The 27,077-nt window shown below is 35.3% G+C and overlaps 1 protein-coding gene across 1 annotated transcript in view; it reads right to left on the bottom strand.

The window, feature by feature from the left end:
- The window catches only part of LOC107734307 (low density lipoprotein receptor adapter protein 1-B-like), a 52,556-nt gene that overhangs the window by 23,488 nt on the left and 1,991 nt on the right, over positions 1–27,077 (bottom strand). The window contains exon 2 of the mRNA XM_016546242.1: positions 1,176–1,319. Coding sequence (XP_016401728.1) covers positions 1,176–1,319 — 144 coding nt within the window. The remainder of the gene's footprint in view (positions 1–1,175; positions 1,320–27,077) is intronic.

The following is a 27,077-nucleotide window of genomic DNA, read 5'->3' as shown; positions in this document are numbered from 1 at the left end:
GTTTTTAAAATAATTTTAAATATCAGTATTCAATGTTTTATGTTTAAAATAAAATATTATTTATGCATTTGTAACTGCAGGTTAAATGCATTCATGTCCCTCTGTGTGGGAAATTCATCCCATGCAGCTTCTGTGTTTCCTCTGCATTGCAAAGATGAATTTTGATACTGATATCATTTGTTTGGTAACAGCCCAAATGTCTTTTATTCTAATTGACTGATTAAATGTAAGAATTTGACTCAAAAGATGATGCACACAGAAAAAAAATATGGCTTTATAAAGGTAAAAATGGCCATAAAATTTAAAAATCAATTTAAACTTATTGGAACAGATAAATTTCTATCACTGTTGTGAACTGACCCGCACACAGAATATGAAGGATGAAGCACACACACACACCAGTACGTATAGGGACATTTAAGAGGGTTTATTCTCCAAATAACTCTAATTTCATGATGGAGAAAAATGTGTTTAAAAATTGTGTATGCTCTCTTGTTCTTGGTCCAAGTTACCTTCCGGTCCACTTATTTTTGCCTCTCACAAAAGCCACAAAGCCTTCCAAGAAGACAGTAAAGGCTTATGTCATGCTTGAGCTTTAGTTAGGCTGAAACTTGAAAGTTAAGTTGCACGACATAAATGCAATGTTTAGGTATTATTATTATTTTTATTACTATTATTTTGATTTATGCCTTAGTTTTAGTTTGTACTGTTTACCTTTTTTAAAGTAATGTGAAATAGATTTTTGTATTTTTATTTATTTATTTTTTTTATTTTTTTATTGATATATTTGTATTTGCATTTTGAATGCAATTTGGCAATTAAATACATTAAATGGGTTTAGTTTTCACGGTTATTAATGTATGCAATTTCAGCAATAAAAATGTAAATTGTTCTAAAAAGAAAACAAATTAGTTGTTTATTTTAAGAGATCTATCTTAAATATCTCTATATTTAGTATTGCTCTTTAATAAAGAAAAATGACTTATCCGATTACTCGATTAATCGATGGAATAATCTGTAGAATACTCGATTACTAAAATAATCGATAGCTACAGCCCTACATATTTTAGACCTCAGAAGAAAGTAGAATGACTACATTTTAAAAGGGCACACGACCTTTGCCCTGTCATTCATTTCAGTCTTTCATTGGCTGGTGATGGTGTACGTTTTTCTTACTGTGGCAACGATTCTCTTGACAGCAGCGGCTGAGAGCTCTTCTCCTTTGGGTTCCTCCACCAGCGTCATGCCCAGATACTTCAGCTGAAAGACCATCCCCTCCAGCAGCGTCTCCCGCGTGTCTGTCCAGTTCTCTGGCAGCTCTGGAAAGACACACACGGGATTAACATGTAGGCATGATGCAAACATGGCCAAAAACATGGCAATACATGCTACCCACACAAACACGCTCCTTCAAATGGGTGAATCTCATGAAAACATGCCACATTTCACTCCTAAATAAAACGAATGAAAAATCATAAGAAATTATATTTTGGCAGGTTTATTCATTCAGATAATGACCGTGTGTGTGTGTGTGTGTGTGTTTCTGTGCTGATTTGTAGTGTACCAGGTGGTCAAATATATCAACAACATGTTTGAGAGTTGAGTAATTAATGATAAGAAGTTATATTTTACATACAGAAAACCAAGTTCGTTTTAGACCTTTAGGATCTTTGCATTACTTCCTGAAAATGAAACACTCAAAATTAAACAATTACCATATTGCATAATAAATTTTGGTATATTAATAATAATATAAAAACACACCAAATTAAACAATTATCATATTGCATAATGTATTTGATATATATAATATACAAATATACCCCAGCGACCTAAGACTGGTTTTGTGCTCCAGGGTCACATATATATTTTAAAACAATTAGAATAATATATAACATTACACTAAAAATTACTGTAATTTACTGTAACATTGAATAAATATACTACAACACTTTTTGATTTATTTATATCTATTTGAGTAAACTATAGTGAAAATTAAATACATTCATAAAACATTGTGTATAGGGTGAAAGGGGGGTTTGACCAATATTTATTACAATATTTACATTTTAAAAACATTTAAAACAACAATGTTCACATTTATAAATGTAAACAACCTTGTTTACAGGTAAATTAAGATATTTTTACATAGTTTGCTGTTTTGCATAAACTACTCAACTCTCAAACATGTTCTTGACATATTTGTGTGAACGCAAAAGAGCACAGAAACACTGAACATGCTCATTATCTGAACAAATAAGCATGTTAAATACTAAAGCAACTCAGTGAATAACAGGTGAAAACATCTGCATATGAAACACATCACACAGTCCTTCATTAAAACACAGTCTTCAATCAGGTCTTTCATCCACTGCTCTTTGATCCACACCTGCACAGGACAGGAACTCATGTCCACATTTACATGCAGCCTTATAATACTATTATGGCAGTACTGTGATTAAGTTGGAACTCATGTCAACACAAAACTCTGTTTATGTACATAATAACAGTAGCCATATCTTCACTCGGACTACAGTGTGCATGTGCTACACACACAAAAATTGGCTCTTCTTCAGCGGTTCTTTAGGGTGGCTGAAGGGAACCACTTTTACTGCTATTTAGCACCATTTTTGTTTAGAGTGTAGTGTTGCATGCATGAGTTTCAAAACATGGCAGAACTTTTGGAGTTTATGCTTATAGCTTTATGATCATGCGTTTTATTGATCGGATTGATCATAAACACCTGAAAGGAGATGTTGTAGACATTTCTGACAAAGTGAAAACCGGTTGCAGGACAAAAAAGCAGCAGAAATGAACAGACCTTCTGCATTTAAAAAGAACATTTTGTGTTTAGCAAACGTGTCAAAAAGCAGTAAAAAAAAATAAATCACATTTCTTTGTGAATAATCAAACCAATGGCAAATAGCATGTAAATGGGACTGAAGAGAACACGCTGTAACATTTCGCTCAATGCTGTGTCATTCCCAATAATCAGACTATTGGTGTATAATATGTCACTGAACACACACACATAAACCCCCATACTGCCCTGATCTCAGACAAAGAAATGAATGAATGTGTGTTTAACCCCACATCAGCGCTGGCCTGTATCAAAGGTCAAGGTCAGGGGTCAAGGACGCACATGAAATAGACATTTATCTGCTCCCCTCCACCGCATCTCCATTATATTACAACCTTGCTTAATCCATCTCAGCATGACAGAGAGCCAGCCAGAAAGAAAAGAAAGCAGGAAAGCATGAAAGCAAGAAATAAGGAATCTGAAAAAATAAAATAATAAAAGAACAATGAAAGAACTAAAAAAAGAAACAAATGACAAATAAATAAACAAAAGATGGAAAGAATTAAACCAACAAAAGGATGAACAAAAGAAAGAAACAATCAGGAAAAACGAACTAAAGAAAGAAACAAAGAATAAGCAAACAAATTAATGAAAGAGAAAATTAAATGTGACATGTTAATTCAATCTACAAGAAAACTTCATTTGTTGTGAAAGCAAGAAACAAAGAAAAAAATCATTAAGGAACAATGAAAGAACTAAAAACAATGAACAAACAAACTCAAATTTAAGAAAAACAAACATATTGAACAAAAGTCATGAAACAGAGTAAAAAAAACAAATACTCAAGCCAACAAAAACAAACAAAAGGAAGAACAAAAAGAAAGAAAGAAAGAAAGAAAGAAAACAAAAGAACTAAAAAATAAACAAACAAATCTAAAATTCGGAACAAAGGAGTAAAAAGGAAAAACAATGAACAAAAAGCCAAGAAACAGAACAAAATAAAACAAATGAAACAACTAAAGAAACAAAGAATAAACAAACAAATGAAAGAGAAAGCGATATGTGACTGTGTTAATTCAATTCTGTGTGAAAATGCTTCATTTTTGTGGTATTCTGTTTTTGTGACATTCTGGTTTGAACTATGAATATGTTAGTCAAGAGTTTGAGTGTGCATGAAATGAAAATGGATATTGATTATTGCAGATTTCATGAATCATTCATGGGTCTTTGGCTGACAGGTGGTCTCTGAAATCCCCGTCAGAGATCAAATGACAACGTCACCCCATCGTTCTGCCTATGGAAGCTAATTTTACTCCCCAAGACCTTCACAATCACTCTTCCCCACTGTGACAGATCAATGACATGAAATATATTCCCATCAAAACACTACGGTTAGCAGGTCTCATCAGAGCTCTGCTGTTCATGGGGTAAAGTGGGGTTTGTAATGGTGTAAATGAAGTCGACGCCCCGATGAAGCTCATTAAGAGTGTTTGTGTAAGCATGAGTGCCATCCGTCTTCATCACAGACACAGACTGACGCTCTCATTGTGTGACAGACGTTTACTTTAACCCTCAATTAAGCTTCATTATTGAACATAATTGAAGGACATTCATAGAGTTAACAGTATTTCATGCCTCACTGAGATCTGAATGGGTTAATTTCTAACTAGTGTCAGCCCTCAGGCCGTTCACTGACACTATGAAGTATTTTGTACACAAAAATGGCAAGCGATGGCTAAAATCGTCAGTCACAATCTGAATGGCTGACATATAATGTCTGATTTTTTTTTTTTTTATCAGTCTGCCTGGAAACAAAGCTGTGTTTACAGGGTGCCATGCACTTATGAAAATGAAATAATGACTTTGATTTGTCAGCATTGGTGAGGTTAGTGGCGTCAAATCTCTGAAAGATATTTAGAGTTTTGTTTTGAAGTGCTTAGTTTATTTAACAAAATTTCCATAAATTTCCATGAGCATATACTGTAAAAAAAAAAAAAAATTTGAGATGTAAATAAAACAAAGATTATCTGAGTAAGTTTTACAAGAAAATAGTATTTCAGTCCTTCTACTTTTCAACTAAATTTCATGTTTAATTCAATGCGTTATTTGCCATTTCTCTTATTATTTGTTAACTTTACTAGCCATTTCTAAGTGAAAATTGCTTCAAGGTAATTCTGCTTTGTTTTTGATTTATGTCTGATTTAGTTTATGTTTGATTTAGTTGAGCCACTTTTAGTAAAACAAAAATTCAGATGACAAACATATAATCATTTCTGTTCTATATTTGTCATATTAATATTTTTTTATTAATATAGTTTATTATTGTTTATTATTATGCTTTTGTGGTCCAGGGTCACAAATATTGTAGTTTCTGCTCACCACTATATATACACACCAGTATAAGTTTACCCAACTATGACGACTCTAGCTTCTGAGAACACTGGAAATGTGAAAAGGGTCCACTGACTCCTATTTAACTGAATTAAATCAACACTGAACTGACTCGAGCTAATGTTTGATTTAGTTGAGCCAAATCTTTCAGCTATAGCACTGCTTTTGTTTCATAATTGATGAATTTTGCAACATTAACACTGCTATTTTTTCTGTATTGTATTGTGCTCTATATAAGTAAAAGTGACTTGGCTTGACTTAGCGAGACCTTCTTCGATCCCGTCTCAAATGCCGCCCTCTCAACCCTTGCTGTACTCCTCTGTGTCGACTTCAGTGACATAAGCAAGTGTAGACCAAGGGGGCAACAGTCAGAAAGTTATAAAAGCATACTACTTTCATACAGAATAACTGGATAGCTGAATTATTCTGCAGTGTGTTAGTCACACACACAGTCAATAGTGATCCATCAGCCCTGTGTGTAAAGTATTGCGGCCTGTAGCATGCTGGGATGCCTGCTGGAGGACACAGGCGGTTGTGATTGGTGAGGGTCGTCCTGCTCCACTGAACTTCAAAGAGTGTAAGGAATAAGAGCACATCACACACAGACACACCCAGCAGTGCCAGAGATGTGTGTGAACGGCACAGAGCTGCTAGAGGCATTAATACAGACCAGAGACACAAACATACATGATTTCCCACTGACCAGATCCACACACACTCTGCAGCCTTCTGGAACAATCAGAGGGACAGGACAGCAGTGATATATCATCATTAAAGGAAATGAACAAGATAGAAACCCTCAAACTGTTGATAGGAAAGAGGAGAGGCGAGGAGAGCGAGGAACGAGAGATGGAGTGGAGAGAGAGAGAGATTTGAAGGGTGGAGTAGAGAGGAAACAGAAGTGAGATTAAAGAAATCACATCTGCCATGTTTACAGCTCCACTCATAAACAACCTTCAAAGGGAATATTGGCCCAAGATCTGCTGCACGTTTTTGTTTGGATGCATCTGCTAAAGTAACTGACTAATATTTCATAAAGCATCATCTCAAATATTGCCTCATACCCAACACGTTTATTAATACACAGCGGTCGGATAAACCGCAAACACATCAGAGGAATGAGAGAGAAGCGTTTCACACTACAGCAGGGGTATCTTGGTTAATGTTTACAATGATTTAAATGCACTTTTCATTTGGCCTTTTAAGTTTCCTAAAGAGCGTGTCATTAGTCGGGTTTTGTATTCCATCAGTACCAAAAACATTAGAATCAAAATTAGAATCAATCAAAATCACTCATAAATATTCACAGAAGTCTTTGTGTGGCATCTTTATATATTTAAAGGGGTCATATGATGCGATTTCAATTTTTCCTACTGATGAGCTTTGTAAAAATCGACGCGTTTCAGAAAGGCGGGGCATAGAGGAGAAACAATAATGTACAGTATGTGGAAAAGAATGTGTTTTTTTTAACCTTAAACCGCATAAACACATTTCATTACACCAAATACACAAAATAATGTTCTTTTTAGCAGCATCATATGACCCCTTTAAAGGTTTTACTAAAATCTATGAAAGTAAAAATTGCTGTTCAATACTTTGTATTGATATATTAGTGCATAAAATAATGGAAATCATAAAATTGTTCATTTAGTAAAAAAAGAGAGAAAAAAATGGGGGGAAAACAGGGTGGAAAACCAAAAAAAATTTTTTTTTAAATTCCAAAGCAAGTAAGCAACCATCTACAACACTATTTACTATTAGCTATTTACTTTTTTTAAATAAACAAATATACGCTTCTTAGTATTTAAAAAAATAATATGTACTTTCTAAAAAATAAATAAAATATACTTTGTAATTTTAAAATAATTAGATAGTTAAATATTTTTAAATAAATAAATAAACATATTACCCCTCATTTCAGTGTAATTAGCTATTTCTTTTAGTAACTTGCAGATTAGTGAACTACTACTTTTTCAAAAGAGTAACTTGACTGTAGTTTAGCTACTGTAAATGATGCAGTTTGTAGCCTGGAATACTATGGTTTCAAAGAAGCGCTCTGAAACAGCTGAAGAGTGTGAGTGTCAGCTGAGGTTACAGTATCTGTGCAGGGTGTAAACACTGCTGGAAATGTGGGTCAGTACTAGATAGCATCTACACAAGAATTTCACTCCCATCCTCAAACCAGCAGCTCATGTTAAACACTGAAACCCTGAAACCCTGACAGTACTCGAGTTACTTCATATCAGCCGCTCATTATCACAAAATAAACAGAAACCTCGGAACAAAACGCATATGAATGTGTGGCTTTATCGAAGTATAATTTATATACTTTTATAGTTTTGAATTATATTTTATTGTTAGATTTTCTGTTTTCAAGATTTTTAAGTTATAAAGATAATTAAGATTTTTAATGTTTTTGAAAGAAGTCTCTTATGTTCTCCAAGGCTGCATTTATGACTAGCACCAAAAGTATTAAGTGTTTTAATAGTGTGGCATGGCTTGATGGGTTTCTCTGTCCTAGAAGAAAAGTTTGCTCAGGCCGTTTGTTTCTTGTTGGTGGATCTATACCTGCTCACCTTCCAGCCAGAGAAGGCACTGCACCTGTTGGCTGTGCTGGAGAAGCTCACTGTGAAGGATGGGAACAGCAAAAATGGCAAAGGAGAGGTGAGAGATATTTGGCTCTTAAGAATTATTTTTATTTTTGATTGTTTTACCCTGTCTCACTTGTTCTCACTAGAATTGTTGAAGTGTTGTTACAGGTGTTATTACATCTGTAATAAAAACTTGCACAAAGTGCATTTTAACCACTGCTAAATCACTGTATTTTTATCCGTCATTGTTATCTTAAAAAAAACCCAGATATATTGTTGATATATCTCCATTAGCATTATTTACCATGAGAATGTTATGTAATGTACCAAATTTACTTCCTTTCAAAAGTTTAGGGTCAGTAAGATTTTTTTGTATTTATTTTATTTATTATTATTTTATTTTATTTTTTTGCGCTTGTTTTTGAAAAAAGCATCTTATTCTCAGTAAGGCTATTTATTTGATCAAACAAACAGTAAAACCCTAAATATTAATACATAATATTATTGCAATTTAAAATAACAATTTTCTATTTTAATATATTTCAAAATGTAATGTATTCCATCTCCAGTCTTCAAGATCTTCATATGCTTCACATCCTTCAGAAATCATTCTAATATACTGACTTAGTACTGAAGAAACATGTCAATATATATTTTTTTTTTTTTTTTTTTTTTAAACCGTGATACACTACCATTCTAAATTAGCAGTTAATAATTAGTAAGTAATTAAAATTTAAAAAATCTTATTTATTAGTTAGTTTTAAGTTATTTTAGTACTTAAGCTAAACAAAAATGAGAAATACTGCCTTGACAACTAGCTGAAATAAAACGAGTGTAGGTTTTTATTATTATTATTATTTTTCAGTTAATGTTTATTTTTTTCAACTAATGAACGTGTTTTATGGTTTTAGTTTTAGTTATAATAATAACCCTGCTTCAGAGGACGTGAGCAAACAATATCAAAATGCTTTTTAAAAGGAAAAACATTGGATATAGTAAAAATATTCCCAATATATTGGAATATAATCCAATTCCAGAACACCTGAGCGAGATTGAGCAGGAAGATTTAGGAACAGATATCTCGGATTTGGGTAGGATGATGCACAGGAACGAGACAAAGACTTTTTAAGCAATTTAAGATACTACTGTACACAGTCTTCACCATCCAAACGAAAGCAAGGCTGCGATCAATCCACACAAACGCCTGCTTCGCTGGCACACCTTCTGGAAGTGTCCTAACATTTCTAATTACTGCCTCGCAATTTATCAGTCATTCTCTGGAAGGCCATTAAACTCCGATCCAGTTGGCAGCTATCGCTGGTGTTAATGTAGTGCTATCAAATAATCAATACAATATGACTGCATCTCTTACACTCTTGGCACGAAGAGCTGTGTTGCTTAACTGAAAGTCAAAAGAAGAAGACAGCCACTTTTTCTGCTTTGTCTGCATCAGTCGTTATATTATTATTTGCCAAAGAAGCCAGAAGGCTTCAAAAATCCCATCTGAAATATGTCTGTACGGTTGGTTTTATAGCTGACAGAATGAAGCATGTGCAGGTACATCACGAGCGAGTCCACGTTCAGCAGGAACTAGCTGATGAAACCAGCAGAAAGCCCAGTGATAAGACTTTTCCCCCAGCTGTCAGTCACAGAGACCCCAGAGGTATTCACATCATAGGAAAACTCCTTGTGTCCCGTTCACTAGATTGGATGGGATTGGGCCTCTAAATGAGGGGGCTGTTGGGAGATGTTGTTAGCAGGAGCGTCTCAGGCTCAGTCGGGACACTCAATAGACAATTCAAATCAGGTTGCACAGAGGAAGCAATGTCTAATTCGTGAACAAATTGTTCAGGGCTGCATTTCCCAAAAGCATTTTAAGCTTAAGTAGATTGTAGCAGCGTCATTTTAGTATTATATTTTTTATAATACTAAATTATAATACTACTACTATAATACTACTATTTTTTTATACTTTTATAGTATTTATTCATTTTCAATTAACGTTTATTTATTTATTTTTAGTTTAAGTTTTAGTCATTTTGTTATGTACTTTTGTCATTTTTACTTTTTTGGGGATTTTATTAAATAATTCTATTCAGCTTTATTTTTATTTAGTACTATATTATTGTAGTAAATTAGTAGTTCAACCTAAACCTTATTGTACTTCAGATAAATTTAAAGAAAATAATAATAATAAAAACTATTTTCATTGAAGTTTTTAATCTAATGTTTATATTTAAATCATTTGTAATAGTTTTCGTTAAAGTTTCAGTCCATTTCTCACACACATTTACTGTATGCCAAATTCTGTTTTTCACTTTCCAATTTTTTTCCAATTTTTTATGATTCCCATTTTAATAGTTTAATTACATTTTAATAAAATAAAAAAAATAAAAAACATGTCTCAATTGAATTCATAGAACAATAATTTAATGATTTATTAACAATTGATACAGCCCTATCATTTATTTATTTTTTATTTATTTATTTATTTTTTCAGAAATTGTGTGTAATCTGTATTGATTGTTCTGGATTTATGATTTCATACAAATTTATTATCAAAATTTAAGTAAGCAAATGAGGGCATAACACAATATCAATTTAATTCATCTTTTAAAATGTAATTAAATGACAATGTAACAGTTGATTTTATTTTTTGACAAACAAAAAACTGCACAACTTACTGTTAAAATTAAAACATGGAAGAACAACTATGATATTCCTTGAAAAAAATAACACACTATTATTATTAATTTTATCATCATTACATTTTATTCATTTATCATCATTAATATTACTTTGAGAAATACATTCTACAGTACAATAGTAATATATTTAAATCATAATTTTTTCAAGTTACCTTTTTATTTGTTTTATTTTTTTATTTTGATGGGTTAAGAACTTTGTGTTTCTGTATGTATTTGTGTTTCTCACACAGATCTATCGTATGGCTTCAGAAATTTTGGAAAATAGTGCAGTGAGTCTTATGTACCACTTTTACAATGCTTTTTATGATTCATTATTGGTAATTTGGCCAGAAGAAGACATCTCAGAAGAAACAGCCTTCATCTATAATGCCTTAAAATGCTCCCTACATAGGCAGCTCACTAGGTTTTGAAACAGAGCCGCTTCCACACTCTAAACATTACATTCCGACTCAATTTCCTGGATCTCATTTCCAGGGTCAGGCCGTTTCTCGAATGCAGAGACGAGTCATTTCATTCAAGGCCGCTGTTTACATAAAGCTCTGAGTCAGTTTCCTGTGAGCATCTCAGATGACACTGTAATCACTGACATGTAATCATGTTCCCTACGGTCTGCACAGACCCATCCATAAAGCACCACCAGCGGCTTCTTGAGGATACGGCCTCAATGTCAGTCCCAGAGCTGCTGCATCAACATGCTGACTGTCTGAGGTTTGCTCTGATTACAGCTCTCGCAGCGTGAGCTCAGGTTTTCTCCTGAACGACAGCTGAAAATAGCACTTAGATGGAGACACGCTCCAGACTGTAAAAAGAGATTTACGCGCACTCAAGGAGTGTTTGAGAAAACCTGTGTGAAAATTCATCAGTTATTATATTTACATTGTGACACTGGAGGTGCAGAAATTATACACCGACTACTAAAATACTAAAAATGATTTTTCCAAGTTGGAAATAAAAGCTAAAATTATTATTTTAGTATTATTTCACATTTTTTCACATTACATTCAATGTGTTACTTGCAGTTTCACAATATGAATATTTTTCAGTATTTAATTATTTGTGAAATTTACTAGCAATTTCTGAGTAAAAATTGTTTCAATGTAAATCCTACACCATTTTTTTCAGTATAGGAATATTTTGGGGTTCAATACAAGTTCAAATGCTTAATCTGCGGCATAATGTTGATTACCATAGTAAATTATTTTGTCCCTTATTTTCTTTAAAAATAAATAAAAAAAGAGAAATAATTTGAGGTTACAATAGCTGTTTCCATCACCCTATTTCAGTGCGCATTTTGAAGTATCGCATGAGAAACGAGTGACGGAAACGCCAAATTTCGAATAAAAATCCCTTAATTAGCAAAAAAGTTTTTACGCTCGCTTGAGGTGGTTTTTGACTTGTGCGAAAAAGGGTTGATGTGAATAATGGGAGATGCAAATGCATTTTGCGAATCAAAAAGTCATGTGACTTTGCGCTATGGGACGGCAAAACCTGACTAACCAGCGGACCGAACTCATTCCACAGCAGCTGAAATGTTGTTATGGTCATTCGGAAATGCACGAGCAAAGTCTGTCATCAAAGTATTTCTGTATAATTGCCTTCGAGAAATGTCTTACACGACTGCATTCCCAAACAGCAGCATCCACCTCCGAAAGCAATGACCGCATTCATTGTGTTGCGTCTGCTCGCTCTGAGGCGCAAGTAATTTATTATAAATGAAAATTATTATATTCTCCTACTTTTCTTAGTGATTTATAGTGCAAGTTTATCAGAAAGTGATGATTTTGTTCTCTTTTACTTGTTGGATGGAAGCGATGCTTGTTCGCAAATGTTTTATGCGATATTCCAGTTTTGCGCATAAGTTAAATTCGCAACTTTGGATGGAAACCCGGCTAATGAGTAGGGTTGGGTACCGAACTCGGTACTTTTAAGGGTACCGACTGAATTGCGTCAGTACTACAGAACCCTGTGACGTGATGTCACCCCTGCAACTCGTTCAAACAACACACAGGGCAAGCCGAAATGTTCTGAAGTGTGGTTACATTTCTAGGGCCATATGGTTTCTGAGAAAACGCGGACGGGATCGCGGAGTCCATTCATAAAAACGTAATTTACTCTATAGCGCGGAATGCCACGGAATTCGTCAATTTTGGACGAATAAATCAAAAGTAGCCACTGCCACTGCAACTAGTATCTGTGAATATTAAAATTCAAAAAGACGGTTTAAATATGAATCCTGCATGTTCCGCTTGCCTCTGTATGTATGAACGGCGGAAACAAGTTTTTTTACTACACAAATACTGAAGCACGCGTGATGCTCGCAGTGATTTTCGGCCTCTGCGTCTCACTATATGACGGCATGAACACAAAAACTTAATCTCCAGAGCTGCTGTGAGAGTCACTTCGCGAGAATTTTACCGTTTCATTTAACCAAACTAGCATCAACATACTGTATACACACAGAAACTTCATGGCAACCTGTCAAAATAAAAGTACGGTTTAACATGTAACAGAAATATATTACTCTTGTATTACTTTTGTACAGTATAATGTACATCTTTAAATATTCAATTTTCTATCAAATTTAAATAAAACAATTAAATGATAAAAATAAATATTACAACCAGATTAATCACTTAATTGTAGAAAAAAATAATACAACTATTAGCCTATTAAAAATTATTAAAAGGAATATTCACAGTTTTTCTTCCTTTAATTTTCATTTGATTTAAAATAAATGTTTAATGCCTTCATTTGATTTTCAGAAAAATTAAAACAAGAATTTCTGGAAAAAAAAAAAAAAAGAGAAAAAGTTTGTAGGGCCCTATTCAAAATGTTGAAATTTAGACTTTTGGACTTATTTTTTCACTGAAATAAATGTTTTTGTAATTACACAGAGAGTAAAGTACCGAAAAAAGGTACTGTTGGGTAACAGCACCGAAATTCAGGTACCGATACCGGTACCGTACCGGTTAAAATGTGAACAGTAACCAACCCTACTAATGAGGCACTTACAATGAAAGTAAATGAGACCAATATGTGGAGGATCTAAAGGCAAAAATGTAAAGCACTTAAAATATGCTAAAATATGTACTCAGAGCTGTTTACTGTTTGTTTATGGGCAGGTTATGGAGTCAGTCACAGCATATTTCGGCTATGAGTGAAACACAGGGCGGCGGTCTGAAGTTAGCAGTTCCCCACCAAACACGATTCCAACTCTGGCACAAGAACCAGCGTCGTTACGGTGGAAACATATTTACAGAGACTGGTCGATTACACATGAATTAGGCCAACTTGTTTTAATGTTTCATTTTTACTTCTAATGTTTGTTAAACGAGTTTAAATATGCAATATGTATGGCCTATATGTATTTAAACGACATAAAATATGCTACTGATTGAATCAATTCATTATGCTGGGTTAAAATATACAAACCAATTTGCTGGGAAACATTAACCCAAAACGTGTTCTGTCCAATATTTACCCAGGCCTTGGGTTAAAAATAACCCAATTTGGTTATTTTTGATTTTGATGCATTGTGGCAATAAAATTTGAGGAAACATGCTTAATTGTCAAGAAAAAAATTGTAATAGTCCAATGAAAAAGCCTCACTTTCTTTCTAATTTCTTAATTTATTCTGTTGATTTGAGGCTAAAATATGAGCCAGACATTTTCTCGAAGAGTGTCACCCTGTCACACGCACTGACGCAGTATTAGATTCACATTAGTGCTGATCACTGCTGACTCAGTCCAGACCAGTCAACATCACACGACTACAGAACCCATCACATGACCACTGCATTGATCAGCAGAAACAGTCATGAGAGATTTCAGTGGTAATGCACAACTCAAGAAGCTTAATGCCATTACTGAACAACACTAACAACAATACAACAAAAGACATTTTTACAAGCTTTGACATATTAACAAAAAACACACAGACTTGTGGCTTCTACAGTATCATCACATGACCTCATGCACATGACCTCAGGTTGTTATTGCTAAAATTCATTTCTCTATAGAGAAAATGAATGGGGCTAGAACGTTACACTCTGCTGAGAAACACAGAGGCTGCTGGGGCAGATCTCTGTGAACTCAAGCAGCACAGATCATGCCGTCTGGGACGGGAGTAAGATGGGAATAGCAGAATAGGAGGCATTGTTCAGGCAGGAGATAAAACAAGAGATGACAGAGCTGCAGAGGAGGAGGAGAAGAGAGATCTCAGCCTGACACAGCCTGATACACACGTGTGTATTTATGTTGAAGAACTTTCCTTGAGTCCATAATAATGACTTTGAATATGTATATGCAAATTCTACTTTAAAAGGTAATTTTGATGAGGATGAAGCCAAGAGGATCAGCGGAGATGAGGTGTGTGCGTGTCATGAGACCCCATAAATAACATCATGATTTAAAAAGATTTGAAGGGCTCGGCGCTGCTGTATTTAGCCTCAGGTTACACACACACACACACATATATCTACAGGTTGCAAAAAGACACAATCAACAGGCTCTCTGAAGATTGTGAAAGACCTGCTGCATCTTCATTTTACAGAGTGGCAAATTAAGAGACGCTGATGAATCATTACTCACGCAGATGGCTGAACAATATAGCTAAAAACATTGTATCGCAATATGTTTCAGCCTTTTGACAATATTCAATCTCAATATTTATGCATTTGCTCTGATAAGGTCATCATTTTCCATCAAATAAACAATCATTTTGAGCAAATGGTCAATGTTAAAAAATAATGAAATGCATGTTTTCTACACTGCTTCTTACTATGACAACTATGAAGAATTATATTTAAATCATTTTCATTCATATGCACCAATATATCAATATATAATATTAAACGGTAATATTTAGCAAAATGTTCAAACATTTGGGGTCTGTGAGATTTTTTCATGTTTCTGAAGTCTTTTATGCTCTCCAAGGCTGTATTTATTTGATTTTTAAAAATACAGTAAAAACAGCAATAAAGTGAAATATTATTACAATTTAAAATAGTTGTTTTCTATTTGAATTATTTGAAAATGTAATTTATTCCTGTGATGCAAAGCTAAATATTCAGCATCATTACTCCAGTCTTCAGTGTCATGATGATCCTTCAGAAATCATTCTAATAAGCTGATTTGCTGCTCAAGAAACATTTATTATTATCATAAATGTTGAAAACCGTTGTGCTGCTTCATATTTTTGTGGAAACCGTGATATATACAATTTTCTGGATTCCTGGCCTCCTTCAAAACACATGAACGCTCAAAGGCAGACCAGAGGCTAAGCAGCGACACGGTGAGAGACGGCGTTGGTGGAGGGTTGAATGCTACGCTGTCAAATTACCTCATGTCTCATTCACCAGTGGGAAGACATTACAGTACAAAGCGCATAATATTAGAATAATAATGCCTTCCGTTCTCGTTCGGTCTGCAATAGCGTACAGGAAAGCGCTGATTACGTATCATGTCTGTGCGCAAAATTTTTCATATCTCCTGACCACTAGGTGGCGCTGCGAAACTGAGCAGGTAGCCTCGGGTCATGGTTGTTATGATACACACCAAGCTTGGTTTGAATACGCTGAAGCATTGTGGAGATATAGCCTTATGTCCATTTTGGCGTGCTCTTCGTAAAATTCGCTCATGTGTTATTTGAGAATGCTAGTGTTTTTCAAAAAGCTTTTTGCCAGCATGGTCTAAAGATGATCTGAGCCAAATTTGGTGAAAATCACACAAACCGTCTAGGACGAGTTTGAAAAAGTAGGTTTTACAAATGACCCGTAGAATTTTACATTTTGGCATGCATTTGACTCGGCATGAGCCAAGGAATCAGAGGAAGAAGAGTATTTTGCATCTGAACTTTATGGATCAAAAGTTATTAACATAAACATGAGTGCAAATTTGAGCTGTTGGTGGTTTGAGTTAGAGACTCCAAACTTGCTATGGTTAATGTTGAGACTGTCCCCTATCTGTGTGCCAAATTTCATAACTTTCCCACATGCGGTTCTATGGGCTGCCACAGACTCAAGAGCGGAAAAAGAAAAAAGCAGATGCAAGTCGCTGCCTTCGCACCTTCGGTACTTAGCTGCCTTAATATCATCAATGCTCAATACATCACCCCGCCATACACACAGTCCTCTCATAACATCGCTTAAACAAGAGAAGTTTAAATATCCATCAATTTCAAACGCCTTCCTTACAAAATCACTTTCTTAATCTCTTACTGACCCTGATCTGCTTCCAATCTCCGGCCACACAAGCGGGAATATGAGTGTGTGTGGTGTGTTTGTGTGTATATGAGTGCTGAGATACTGAGGATGTCTAAGATGGTAAATCTGGTTTGTAAAGAGAGCTTTGATGGACGCAGTCTCCATTACACACTGACAGCGGCGCTCAGATCTTCTGCATGACTTTAGACACATTTCACTCTTGCACATCCCAGCGGGAGCTCCAAACCCTCACCGCTGGAAAAATGGGAATTACAGAGCCAATATTTTTGCTCTGAGTCAACATAATCAGATTTATCTCAGGAAGGGAGTTCAGGTATTTGAAACCTGCTTAGCTCCCGGTTAACATCAAACCAAATGTTATAAATATTCCGATATTTATCAGTAAGAGATTTCCAGTCATCTGATTTAATTTAATATTCCATAGTTGTAATATTAGGCATCCAATAATTTTGTTGCCAATATAAACTATTCAAAATGCTTTAAAACAAATATAATACTCATATTAAATGCTAAAAATATTAATATCATTATGTAAAAATATTAATATTAAGTATTTACACATAGAAAAGTAAAAAAGTGCTGTTCTACAGTAAAGACAATGACTGTTGAGCATGAAAAAAACTAAAAAGTAAAATGCATTATGGCAATCAGAATTTGAGGGAAAATATGCTTAGCTGTCAAAAAACAATAAATAAATAAAATAAATGGTCCTACAAATAGGCCTTTTTTTTCAAATGTCGCAGTTGATTCTGTTGATTTTGGGGTGAAATATGAACAATATTAGAATCAATCGTACAACTCAGTTACTAACAGCATTGGATAAAGTGTTTTCATGAATTATTCACAAGTAATTACTTTTATTATGTCCATTTTAAAGTGAATTGACAACTTATGGGTTTCTTCAGAAGTATAAAAAGAATCATTAATGAACTAGAATATAAAAAAAAATAATTAATTTCCCTGTGATTTCCATTCATGCTTACAACCAGCTTTATGTTAGGATATAATACCTAGTAAATTTAAAAATGTCTTAACAGTGATATTTCACATTAGCAGCTCCCTTTAAGAAAGCCCAGCCTATTATGCTCATTTACAAGTTCATAATTTTATTTGTGGGGTCTGCCTGAAAACATTTACATTTAAAGTTCAAAAAACACATACTGTACTTTGCTGCAGCACCTCTTTTCACCACAATACACTCTATTTTGGCTTCTGTCTCTTTAAAGCCCACACTCTAAAAAACTGTTGGGTTATTTTTTCTACCCAACCGCTGGGTTGAGCCTGCTGGGTCATATGTTGGGTTGTTTTTTTCCAGTGTTGGGTAGTTTTTGTGTTAACCAGCCGTTAGGTTAGTGGCTGAGCCAATCTCACTGACGGCTGAAATTATACACCCCTCCCCCTCCCTCCGACGAAACAACCCAGCTGTTGAGTTACAGTCAGAGTGCAGGCAGTGTACAAAACAATCGTCAGGACAATATGATCACTACAGCAAAATTATAGTAGTATTAATACTAAATTCCTCTGATTTCATTTTCAATACAATCAAAAACTGAGGCGCAAGACGGCAAGCTGCATTTGAATGAAACGAGAGAGCGCGTCTGCGCTTCCGCGGTGATACAAGAGACATGGGGCGAATTCCAAACAGAAGTGAGCATCCCTATGCCCTACTCCCTTCGAAGGGCAGAGCCCTTGAAGTGTGTTCTTTGAAGGGTGCAGGGCATTACTGTCTCGTATAAGCGTTTGGAACTCCCTTGGCGAAGGGAATGACTGACCAAATGTTACCTTGACAACGCTGCGCGTGCGTGCAGCATTCAGTACTTCATCAGTTGTTGCAAATAAATATTTATTATTATTATTATTGTATTAAAATATTGTCTAATTGTCTTATTTACTATTAAACGTTTTCAAACTAAACTTGCTTACACTACCGTCTTAAATCATATTTCTATCACTGACGAAAAATATGTTGTCTTACATTAAAATAGACAAATTTAATTAGCCTATTCTATTTATGTTTGTATGTGAACTCGAAATCAACCCCAACTTTGCTTTAAAAAGCATCACAAGATCTCCTAACCGAAGATCACATGATCTTCAAGTGATTTATTATTATTATTATTAGGGCTTCATGTTAATGTTAATTTAATGTTTATGCTAAAAAAAGTGCATATAGCTGCTAATTGTATTTGTTGTTTGTTGATTTTCAAATATAAAACTTATTGAAATGTTTTCAGTGTGTGTATCAGTTCTTTTTGAACATTTTCATCTAATTTGAACAAAACCGTGATAATATTGATAACCGTGATAACTTTGGTCACTATAATCGTGATATGAAATTTTCATACCGTTACATCCCTACTGTGCTGTAAATGGGACGATGTCAGTCAGCTAAATGTGCCAGCAATGGTCGTTTCGCATGAGGGAAACGCCTTTTTGCCTTGCATAATCTGATTTTATTTGTTATAATACTGAAATTAATTTAATTTGATGTTAAAATATGTTCTCTAATCTTAGTATTGTTTGTTTATGGGCAGGTTATGGAGTCAGTCATGGCATGTTTCAGTTATGGGTGAAACGTGAGGCAGCGGTCTGAGGTTCGCAGTTCCCTCGCCGAACAGCAGGCCATCATATGGCTGACACACCGGCACAAGAAATCAGTGCTATTTCAGTAAAAGGGATAACAGAGAACGGTCGAATACACTTGAATTAAAATTTTACTTTTAAATGTTACATTTTTTATTTCTAAAATGCTTGTTAAATGAGTTTAAATGTATGTAATATCGTAAAAATGCTGGGTTGTTTCAACCCAACTTTGGGTCAAATACGGACTAACCCAGCTGTTGGGTTAAATTTTTTAATTCAATTTTTAAGCCAAAAGTTGGGTTAGTCCATATTTGACCCAAAGTTGGGTTGAAACAACCCTGCATTTGTTAGAGTGTATGCTGTATTCATCCAAATAAATTCAATTTGTCTTGCTTATTAATAAATGTTCATCTTTTGATTATTACTGTTGCCTCTAGTAATTCTGTCTGTGATTTCTAACTTCCGACCCATTTTAGGCCAGCAATGTAGTAATTTTAAACAATAGTTGAGTTCATTTAAACAACCCGGCATGTTGGGTCCAACATTAAACCCAACCAATATTTAACCAGCGCTGGGTTGCCAAGTAACCCAGAAATGGTTGTTTTTAACCCAGCAATTTTAAAGTGCACCTCTGATTAAACAGCAGGCCCAGTCTGTTGTGACTGGTTGCTGAAAATGTAACACCCCTTCAGTTCCTGAAGCATCGGGAAAAACAAAATCTCCAAAATGCTTAGCATTTCAACAATGAAAACAATGGTATCATCAAAATTTGCCATAAAGTGCCAGTGACGTACCATGGTTGAAACCAGTGGAAAATTAACTAGGTGGCTTATTACATCAGGAATAGAGTGCAACAGTCAGGTTCTGCAAGTAAAAACTTTATTCATATTCTCAATAACCTAAAAACCTTTTTTGTAACGCTGACTTATAAACCTTTAAAGACAGACCTGCTGTGAGCTCCAAGGTTGTCAATCAATGGTATAAGCTTTTTGAAGCCAACTGTTTGCATTATTTCAACTTATTTTTAAAATAATCCTGTTTAACAGCTGAATTTGTGAGGAACAACTACATTACCCATGATGCTGTGCAGAAAATCCCACCAATCAGAAAGTGGCGGCCAGCAAATCACGCCAAACCAGCTTGCAGTAAACATCCACTTCCATAAAGCATCTCCATACACTCTCAAAATACTTAAATGTTTGTTTTCATCTGCTTATTTTGAAATAAACTTAAAAATATTGTTTCTAAAGATATAATCAGCAACTTTAAATAAATATTTTTCTATTTCACCATCATTTTTAATTGAGTTATGTCATTTGAAATGATTCATGGGAATGTAGTTCTTTCCCTCGCTAAACTTCATAGTCTAGTAGCTTACCTTTTTCTTTTTTGTCTAATTTTCAAATTCTTTTTTGCTTTAAATAAAAGTTTGTAATGTTGTGATTCACCTCCTCGCCTCTTATAATGCTTTAAAGACTTTTTAAAATCCCTATGGGAAAAAACGAATGGAAAAAATATCTCTGCAACCAACACGGGAACTAATGCACTCTATATACTTAAAAGATACCGTAAGTTAGCTGTACTGGAACTTCCACTAAACTCAGTCTGGTTTGTCACAAGTGCAGAATCACTGTGTTTCATGAGGCCCTTTCGAGTTCATGTGCAGAGATTCAGTTGATATGACGCCGACCACAAGAGGAAATTCTGCCATTCAAATCTGCTGTCTTGAGATGATCAGACTGAAGGCCATCAGACACACAGACAGCTCTGTGGTTTTTCATTTACCCAACAATAAGCTTGCACATGATTACTGAAACCAACTGCCACTAGCCTATTGAGTCCCTGTCCACAGACATGAAAACACCACAGCCTTCAAGAACTATTAAATCTGGCCTTCGAAACATAATGGTTTATTTGACATGACAGTTCCAGCCTGCAAAGTCAGAAGCTCTGCTCAAATGACTATAATAATGCAATGTAAATAACCGTTTTGACTCACATAGACTCTGATTTCTAAAAAGCCACTAGATTCATTCCACTTGTCAAAATAAGAAGCTTTCATTAAAGAGATAGTTCAGCCACAAATGAAGTCCTGTCATCATTTACTCAGCCCCATGCCATTTCAAATCAAAAATAACAGAAACGCTGACATTCTCAGATAAAAAAAACTTGTTTCATCTATTACTTAACTTTTCAATAAACAGCCTGTCATTTCTCAAAATGAGAAATGTGTAGTTTAACAAACAAGCACAACCCAAAACAAAGGTCGCAAAACAATTGAACAATAACAACAATAATTAATGCATATGATGTTTAAATTGTTTTAAAAGTCTTAATAAATAAGTTCTGCATATCACTTAATCCATACTTAAACATAAAAAAATGTAAATGCTGTATAACCATAGATATTAATGTATATCAAGCTCCAAAATTCAAAATTAAATTAATTAATAACAATGTATATAATAAAACAATGCATATCATTTTTTTTAAATGCTTTAATAAAATAATTTAGTTCTACATATTACTTAATCCACACTTAAGTAGTGGTCGACCGATATATCGGCCGATACGTTTTACGATGTGTTTGAGGCGGGACTTTTATTTTGACGGCGCGGAGAGCGGCAGCGCCTGTGCACACAGTGCTCACATTCTCCCTTTTGTTCGCTGTCTTCGTTCAGTTCTGTCTAATATGGATAGAAGATAGATGATCTAATAATCAGATAGAACTGTTAAACAAAGGAATTAAAATGTATACAAAAAAGTATTAAGCATTAAATAATCTTCTACGATTGTATATTTTTTGTGACCAATAAAAAAGGTTTATATTCCATACCCATACCCATAAATATTAATATTAATTATCAAGCTCCAAAATTAATTTCTAAATTAAATTCACTACTCGCTGCTGTGTGTGTGCACTTGGATTGGTTAAATGCAAAGCAAAAATTAGTGACACCATAATTGGCTACACGTCACTTTATTATTTTTTTTTAATTAATGCATATAATGTTTTAAATGTTTTTTAAGCCTTAAAATAAATCAGTTCCGCACCCACACTTAAACATAAAAAAATTCTATGATCAGCTACCTGTATTGCATTTTTTTTGTGACCAAACAAACAGTCGATATTCTATACCCATAAATATTATGTGATAAAAATGTCTATTAAGCTCCATTAAAAGCACCATAAATGTAGTCAGTGATATCATGAAAGATATTCAATAAATACTACATTTATTAGTCATAATATTCAGAACAAACTGTCTTCTGCTAAGTAATATACTTCATTAGCTTTCATCCATATATTACATTCGGTTACATTGAACAGGACTCATCTAATCAGAACTATTAGTTTCACAAAATATATTCTAGAACTTTTGATTAGAAATCCTAAATTCAAGCTCTGGGCAGCCAAAGTGGCCACATAATCTCATGATACAGTACTAATCTACAGTCCACTGCTGCTATCTAGAAATGCATCATGCTTGGGTGGGCTCAGGGTAAATTTGACTGTGGTTTTCATGCATCATTCTGTGAATCTGCTGTGGTGAGATACATTTCCTGTTAAGAAAAACAAGCTCAAAAATAACAGCTATTTTCTGCTGCACTATTACTGCAGAGACTCTCACAGCTGATACGAGTAAATGTCCTCAGAGCAGGTGAGCTGGAATTACGTGTATAGAAAAATGTGTCAGTCTTGTGCAGGATGAGGACATGGACCATTAGTAACAAACCCTGACCCAGTCCACTATAAAAGTCACCATGGATACCAAAAGAAAATCAGTCTCAGGAATGATGCTGCCTTCAATTCATGTTGGAATGATCACAAGATAAGCACTGAAAAAAAATGGGATATTTGGGAAGACCGGACATATTTTATATGACTGTATTATTATATATTGCTTTTATATTTACTTTATAGGGGAGGTCTAATGCTATTTCATGCATTCTGACTTATTTAGACAGTTAAAGATTTGGATTCTCACGCTAAACATTAAGTTTCTAAACACGAGTTGGACGTATGACAGAGTATTTCTGTGGCAAATACACTCCTTCAGGGTTTGTATAAGTTTCAGAAAGTTTTTTTCGAGTATGGCCCTGTATGATGTCATAAAGAGCGGAATTCCTTATATGGGCACTTCTCCTGGAAGAGCGCGCGCACACAGCATACAGAGCGAGAGCAGCCCATCAGCGTGCTTCATTCAAGTTACAGAAGTCGTCGTCAGAGCTGCACAGGACTTGCTCGAGAAGAATTTCTTCTAAGAAGTGTGGTTTTGGTTGTGAGGGATAGATAACCTTGTTTAGCTTCACATAGAACCCAGCGTTAAGGGAACAGTGGATGCAGTTTATTTCTCCGGGGCAGCAACGAAGTTTCGCATGTGTGTTTGTTTGTTCCTGGCATTTCAGTGACGAATGATTTATAAACAAATTAAATCAAATTTAAGTCAATAAAGTTTGAAACATAGTGGAACATGATAATTGACTGACATGCTGATCATTTAAACCATGTTAATATTGAGGCGTTTTAAATTTTTTTTTTTTTTTACATTTGGTTTGAATATGACTCTTCTAATCAGAACATTTAGTTTCAAAAAATATATTCTAGAACTTTTGATTAGAAATCCTAAATTCAAGCTCTGGGCAGCCAAAGTGGCCACATAATCTCATGATACAGTACTAATCTACAGTCCACTGCTGCTATCTAGAAATGCATCATGCTTGGGTGGGCTCAGGGTAAAATTGACTGTGGTTTTCATGCATCATGCTGTGAATCTGCTGTGGTGAGATACATTTCCTGTTAAGAAAAACAAGCTCAAAAATAACAGCTATTTTCTGCTGCACTATTACTGCAGAGACTCTCACAGCTGATACGAGTAAATGTCCTCAGAGCAGGTGAGCTGGAATTACGTGTATAGAAAAATGTGTCAGTCTTGTGCAGGATGAGGACATGGACCATTAGTAACAAACCCTGACCCAGTCCACTATAAAAGTCACCATGGATACCAAAAGAAAATCAGTCTCAGGAATGATGCTGCCTTCAATTCATGTTGGAATGATCACAAGATAAGCACTGAAAAAAAATGGGATATTTGGGAAGACCGGACATATTTTATATGACTGTATTATTATATATTGCTTTTATATTTACTTTATAGGGGAGGTCTAATGCTATTTCATGCATTCTGACTTATTTAGACAGTTAAAGATTTGGATTCTCACGCTAAACATTAAGTTTCTAAACACGAGTTGGACGTATGACAGAGTATTTCTGTGGCAAATACACTCCTTCAGGGTTTGTATAAGTTTCAGAAAGTTTTTTTCGAGTATGGCCCTGTATGATGTCATAAAGAGCGGAATTCCTTATATGGGCACTTCTCCTGGAAGAGCGCGCGCACACAGCATACAGAGCGAGAGCAGCCCATCAGCATGCTTCATTCAAGTTACAGAAGTCGTCGTCAGAGCTGCACAGGACTTGCTCGAGAAGAATTTCTTCTAAGAAGTGTGGTTTTGGTTGTGAGGGATAGATAACCTTGTTTAGCTTCACATAGAACCCAGCGTTAAGGGAACAGTGGATGCAGTTTATTTCTCCGGGGCAGCAACGAAGTTTCGCAAGTGTGTTTGTTTGTTCCTGGCATTTCAGTGACGAATGATTTATAAACAAATTAAATCAAATTTAAGTCAATAAAGTTTGAAACATAGTGGAACATGATAATTGACTGACATGCTGATCATTTAAACCATGTTAATATTGGTCAATACTAGCATGGTCACCAATATATCATGCATCCCAAAACCCAAACATGACAGTGTGCTGACATCAGTCTGACAGCTTATCACCAGGCAGTTAAGCTTGTTTTTGTGAACCGCCACCGTGCAGCAGATGGACTTATCTCTTATGTCTGTGGGACTTACACACTGCATCAGAGATCAAAGACGCCTCTGGATCCAGTGGAACACCAGCAGCTGAGACCAGTAGTGCACGTGCACAGAGATTTAAAGAAATACTTCACCCAAAAGAGAAAAAGCTCTTCATTGACTCATCCTTGTATTGTACTGAACTGCATAACTGCCTCTCTGCACAGGAACCAAAAATTTTGTTTTTTAAGAATATCTTGAAATGTTTTTAAACATATTGGCTGGCCTTTTTTATATAATGAAAGTGAACAGGGACTAGGGCTTTCAGGCTCCAAAAAAAAAAGCATTATAAATGTGCATACATAATTTATAATATCATACGACATCTTCAAAGCCATAGGAAAACTGTGTGTGAGGAACAACCCCAAATTTGAGTCTTAAAGGGGTCATATGATGCTGCTAAAAAAACATTATTTTGTGTATTTGCTGTAATGAAATGCGTTTATGCGGTTTAAGATTCAAAAAACACATTATTTTCCCACATACTGTAATTATTGTTTCTCCTCTATGCCCCGCCTTTCTGAAACGCGTCGATTTTTACAAAGCTCATCGGTCTGAAAAGCGAGGTGTGCTCTGATTGGCCAGCTATCCAGTGCGTTGTGATTGGCCGAATACCTCAAGCGTGTGACGGAAATGTTACGCCCCTCACCATACTGTTGATGCTGTGTCCGGCCGGAGCGACGAGACAAAAACATTAAAACCCATTATAAACGAGGCATTTGTTGCATCCAGTGGGGACATAATTACGGATTATGATGACTTATACTGTCTTTTTACGCGTTGCGTAGCATCGCGCTGCGTAAAAGTCTTTTGGAAGACCAAACAAAGTAGTTTCGCTGTCACAACGAAACAGCGTCACAGGCCTGCGGCCTCGAGCATGCGTAGGCCGGCTTGAGCAAGCAGAGGCGGGCAGGCTTGAGAACGGCGCGGCCGGAGGGCTTGCCCACATAGTGAGGTAGACATGTGGGGGCGTGTTAGAACGAGCCGTTTTAGGTAGGCGTGGCTGACTCTTAACTTTTATAAAGAATATCTCTTTGGATTTGAGACTTTAGTCTTTGCAACTTTACAGATCTTCTTTATGCACCAAGAGCTTGTAACACTCCAAAGAGAAAGGAACAATTTAAATCGTATCATATGACCCCTTTAATTCACTTTAAAAAAGCTTTACAAAATTGCATTTTGATGCCACTCACTTGTCAAAACATCGCCTTTTCAAACGATCTTGACTTAAATTTCTATACGGTTTCAGTATATTGTGTAGTATATGGACCACTTTTATGATGCTTTTATATTGAATTTTATCATTTTGGAGCTTGACCGCTCCAGTCCCCATTCACTTTCATTAACTATCCAAAACAGCAGCTAACATTCTTCAATTTTGTAGGTTTCACAGAAAAACGTGAGTCATACAAGTTTGGAATAATTCCTTTGAGGGTGTGTTTTATTGGAGCCGAGACAACATTGCAATGAAACGGTCAAAGGAATCACAGAAAAATAGAGAATACCAGAGACTGGTCTCTTTCTTCACAGTCTTTCCTGCTTTTTCCCCCAAATGGAGCAAGTCCATGTACACCTAAAAAGCACTGCCTAGCAACACTGGGTTGCCAGGATCAGCCCCATTCTACTGCCGTTAGTGGTTAAACGAATCGTAGGTGATCCGTGATTCGTACGGACCAAGCCCCACGGTTCGGCACGTATGTGATTTGCAAAATTTAACCACAATAGAATGAAAGTTTATCAATTGTACGTGTTTACACACGCAAGCGATTTTAAACCATTCTAGCTAAAGAAAAGGCGAAATGGAACTCGATTCGTTACTCGCGCGCAGTTTTCTCCCACAGCCGCACAAACATGAAGCTCG

The sequence above is a fragment of the Sinocyclocheilus rhinocerous genome, unplaced genomic scaffold (assembly GCF_001515625.1).
Source record: "Sinocyclocheilus rhinocerous isolate Xijiao unplaced genomic scaffold, SAMN03320098_v1.1 scaffold730, whole genome shotgun sequence".
Lineage (NCBI taxonomy): Eukaryota > Metazoa > Chordata > Actinopteri > Cypriniformes > Cyprinidae > Sinocyclocheilus > Sinocyclocheilus rhinocerous.
The sequence above is the reverse complement of the archived record's forward strand: the minus strand, read 5'-3'. Positions and strand labels throughout refer to the sequence as shown.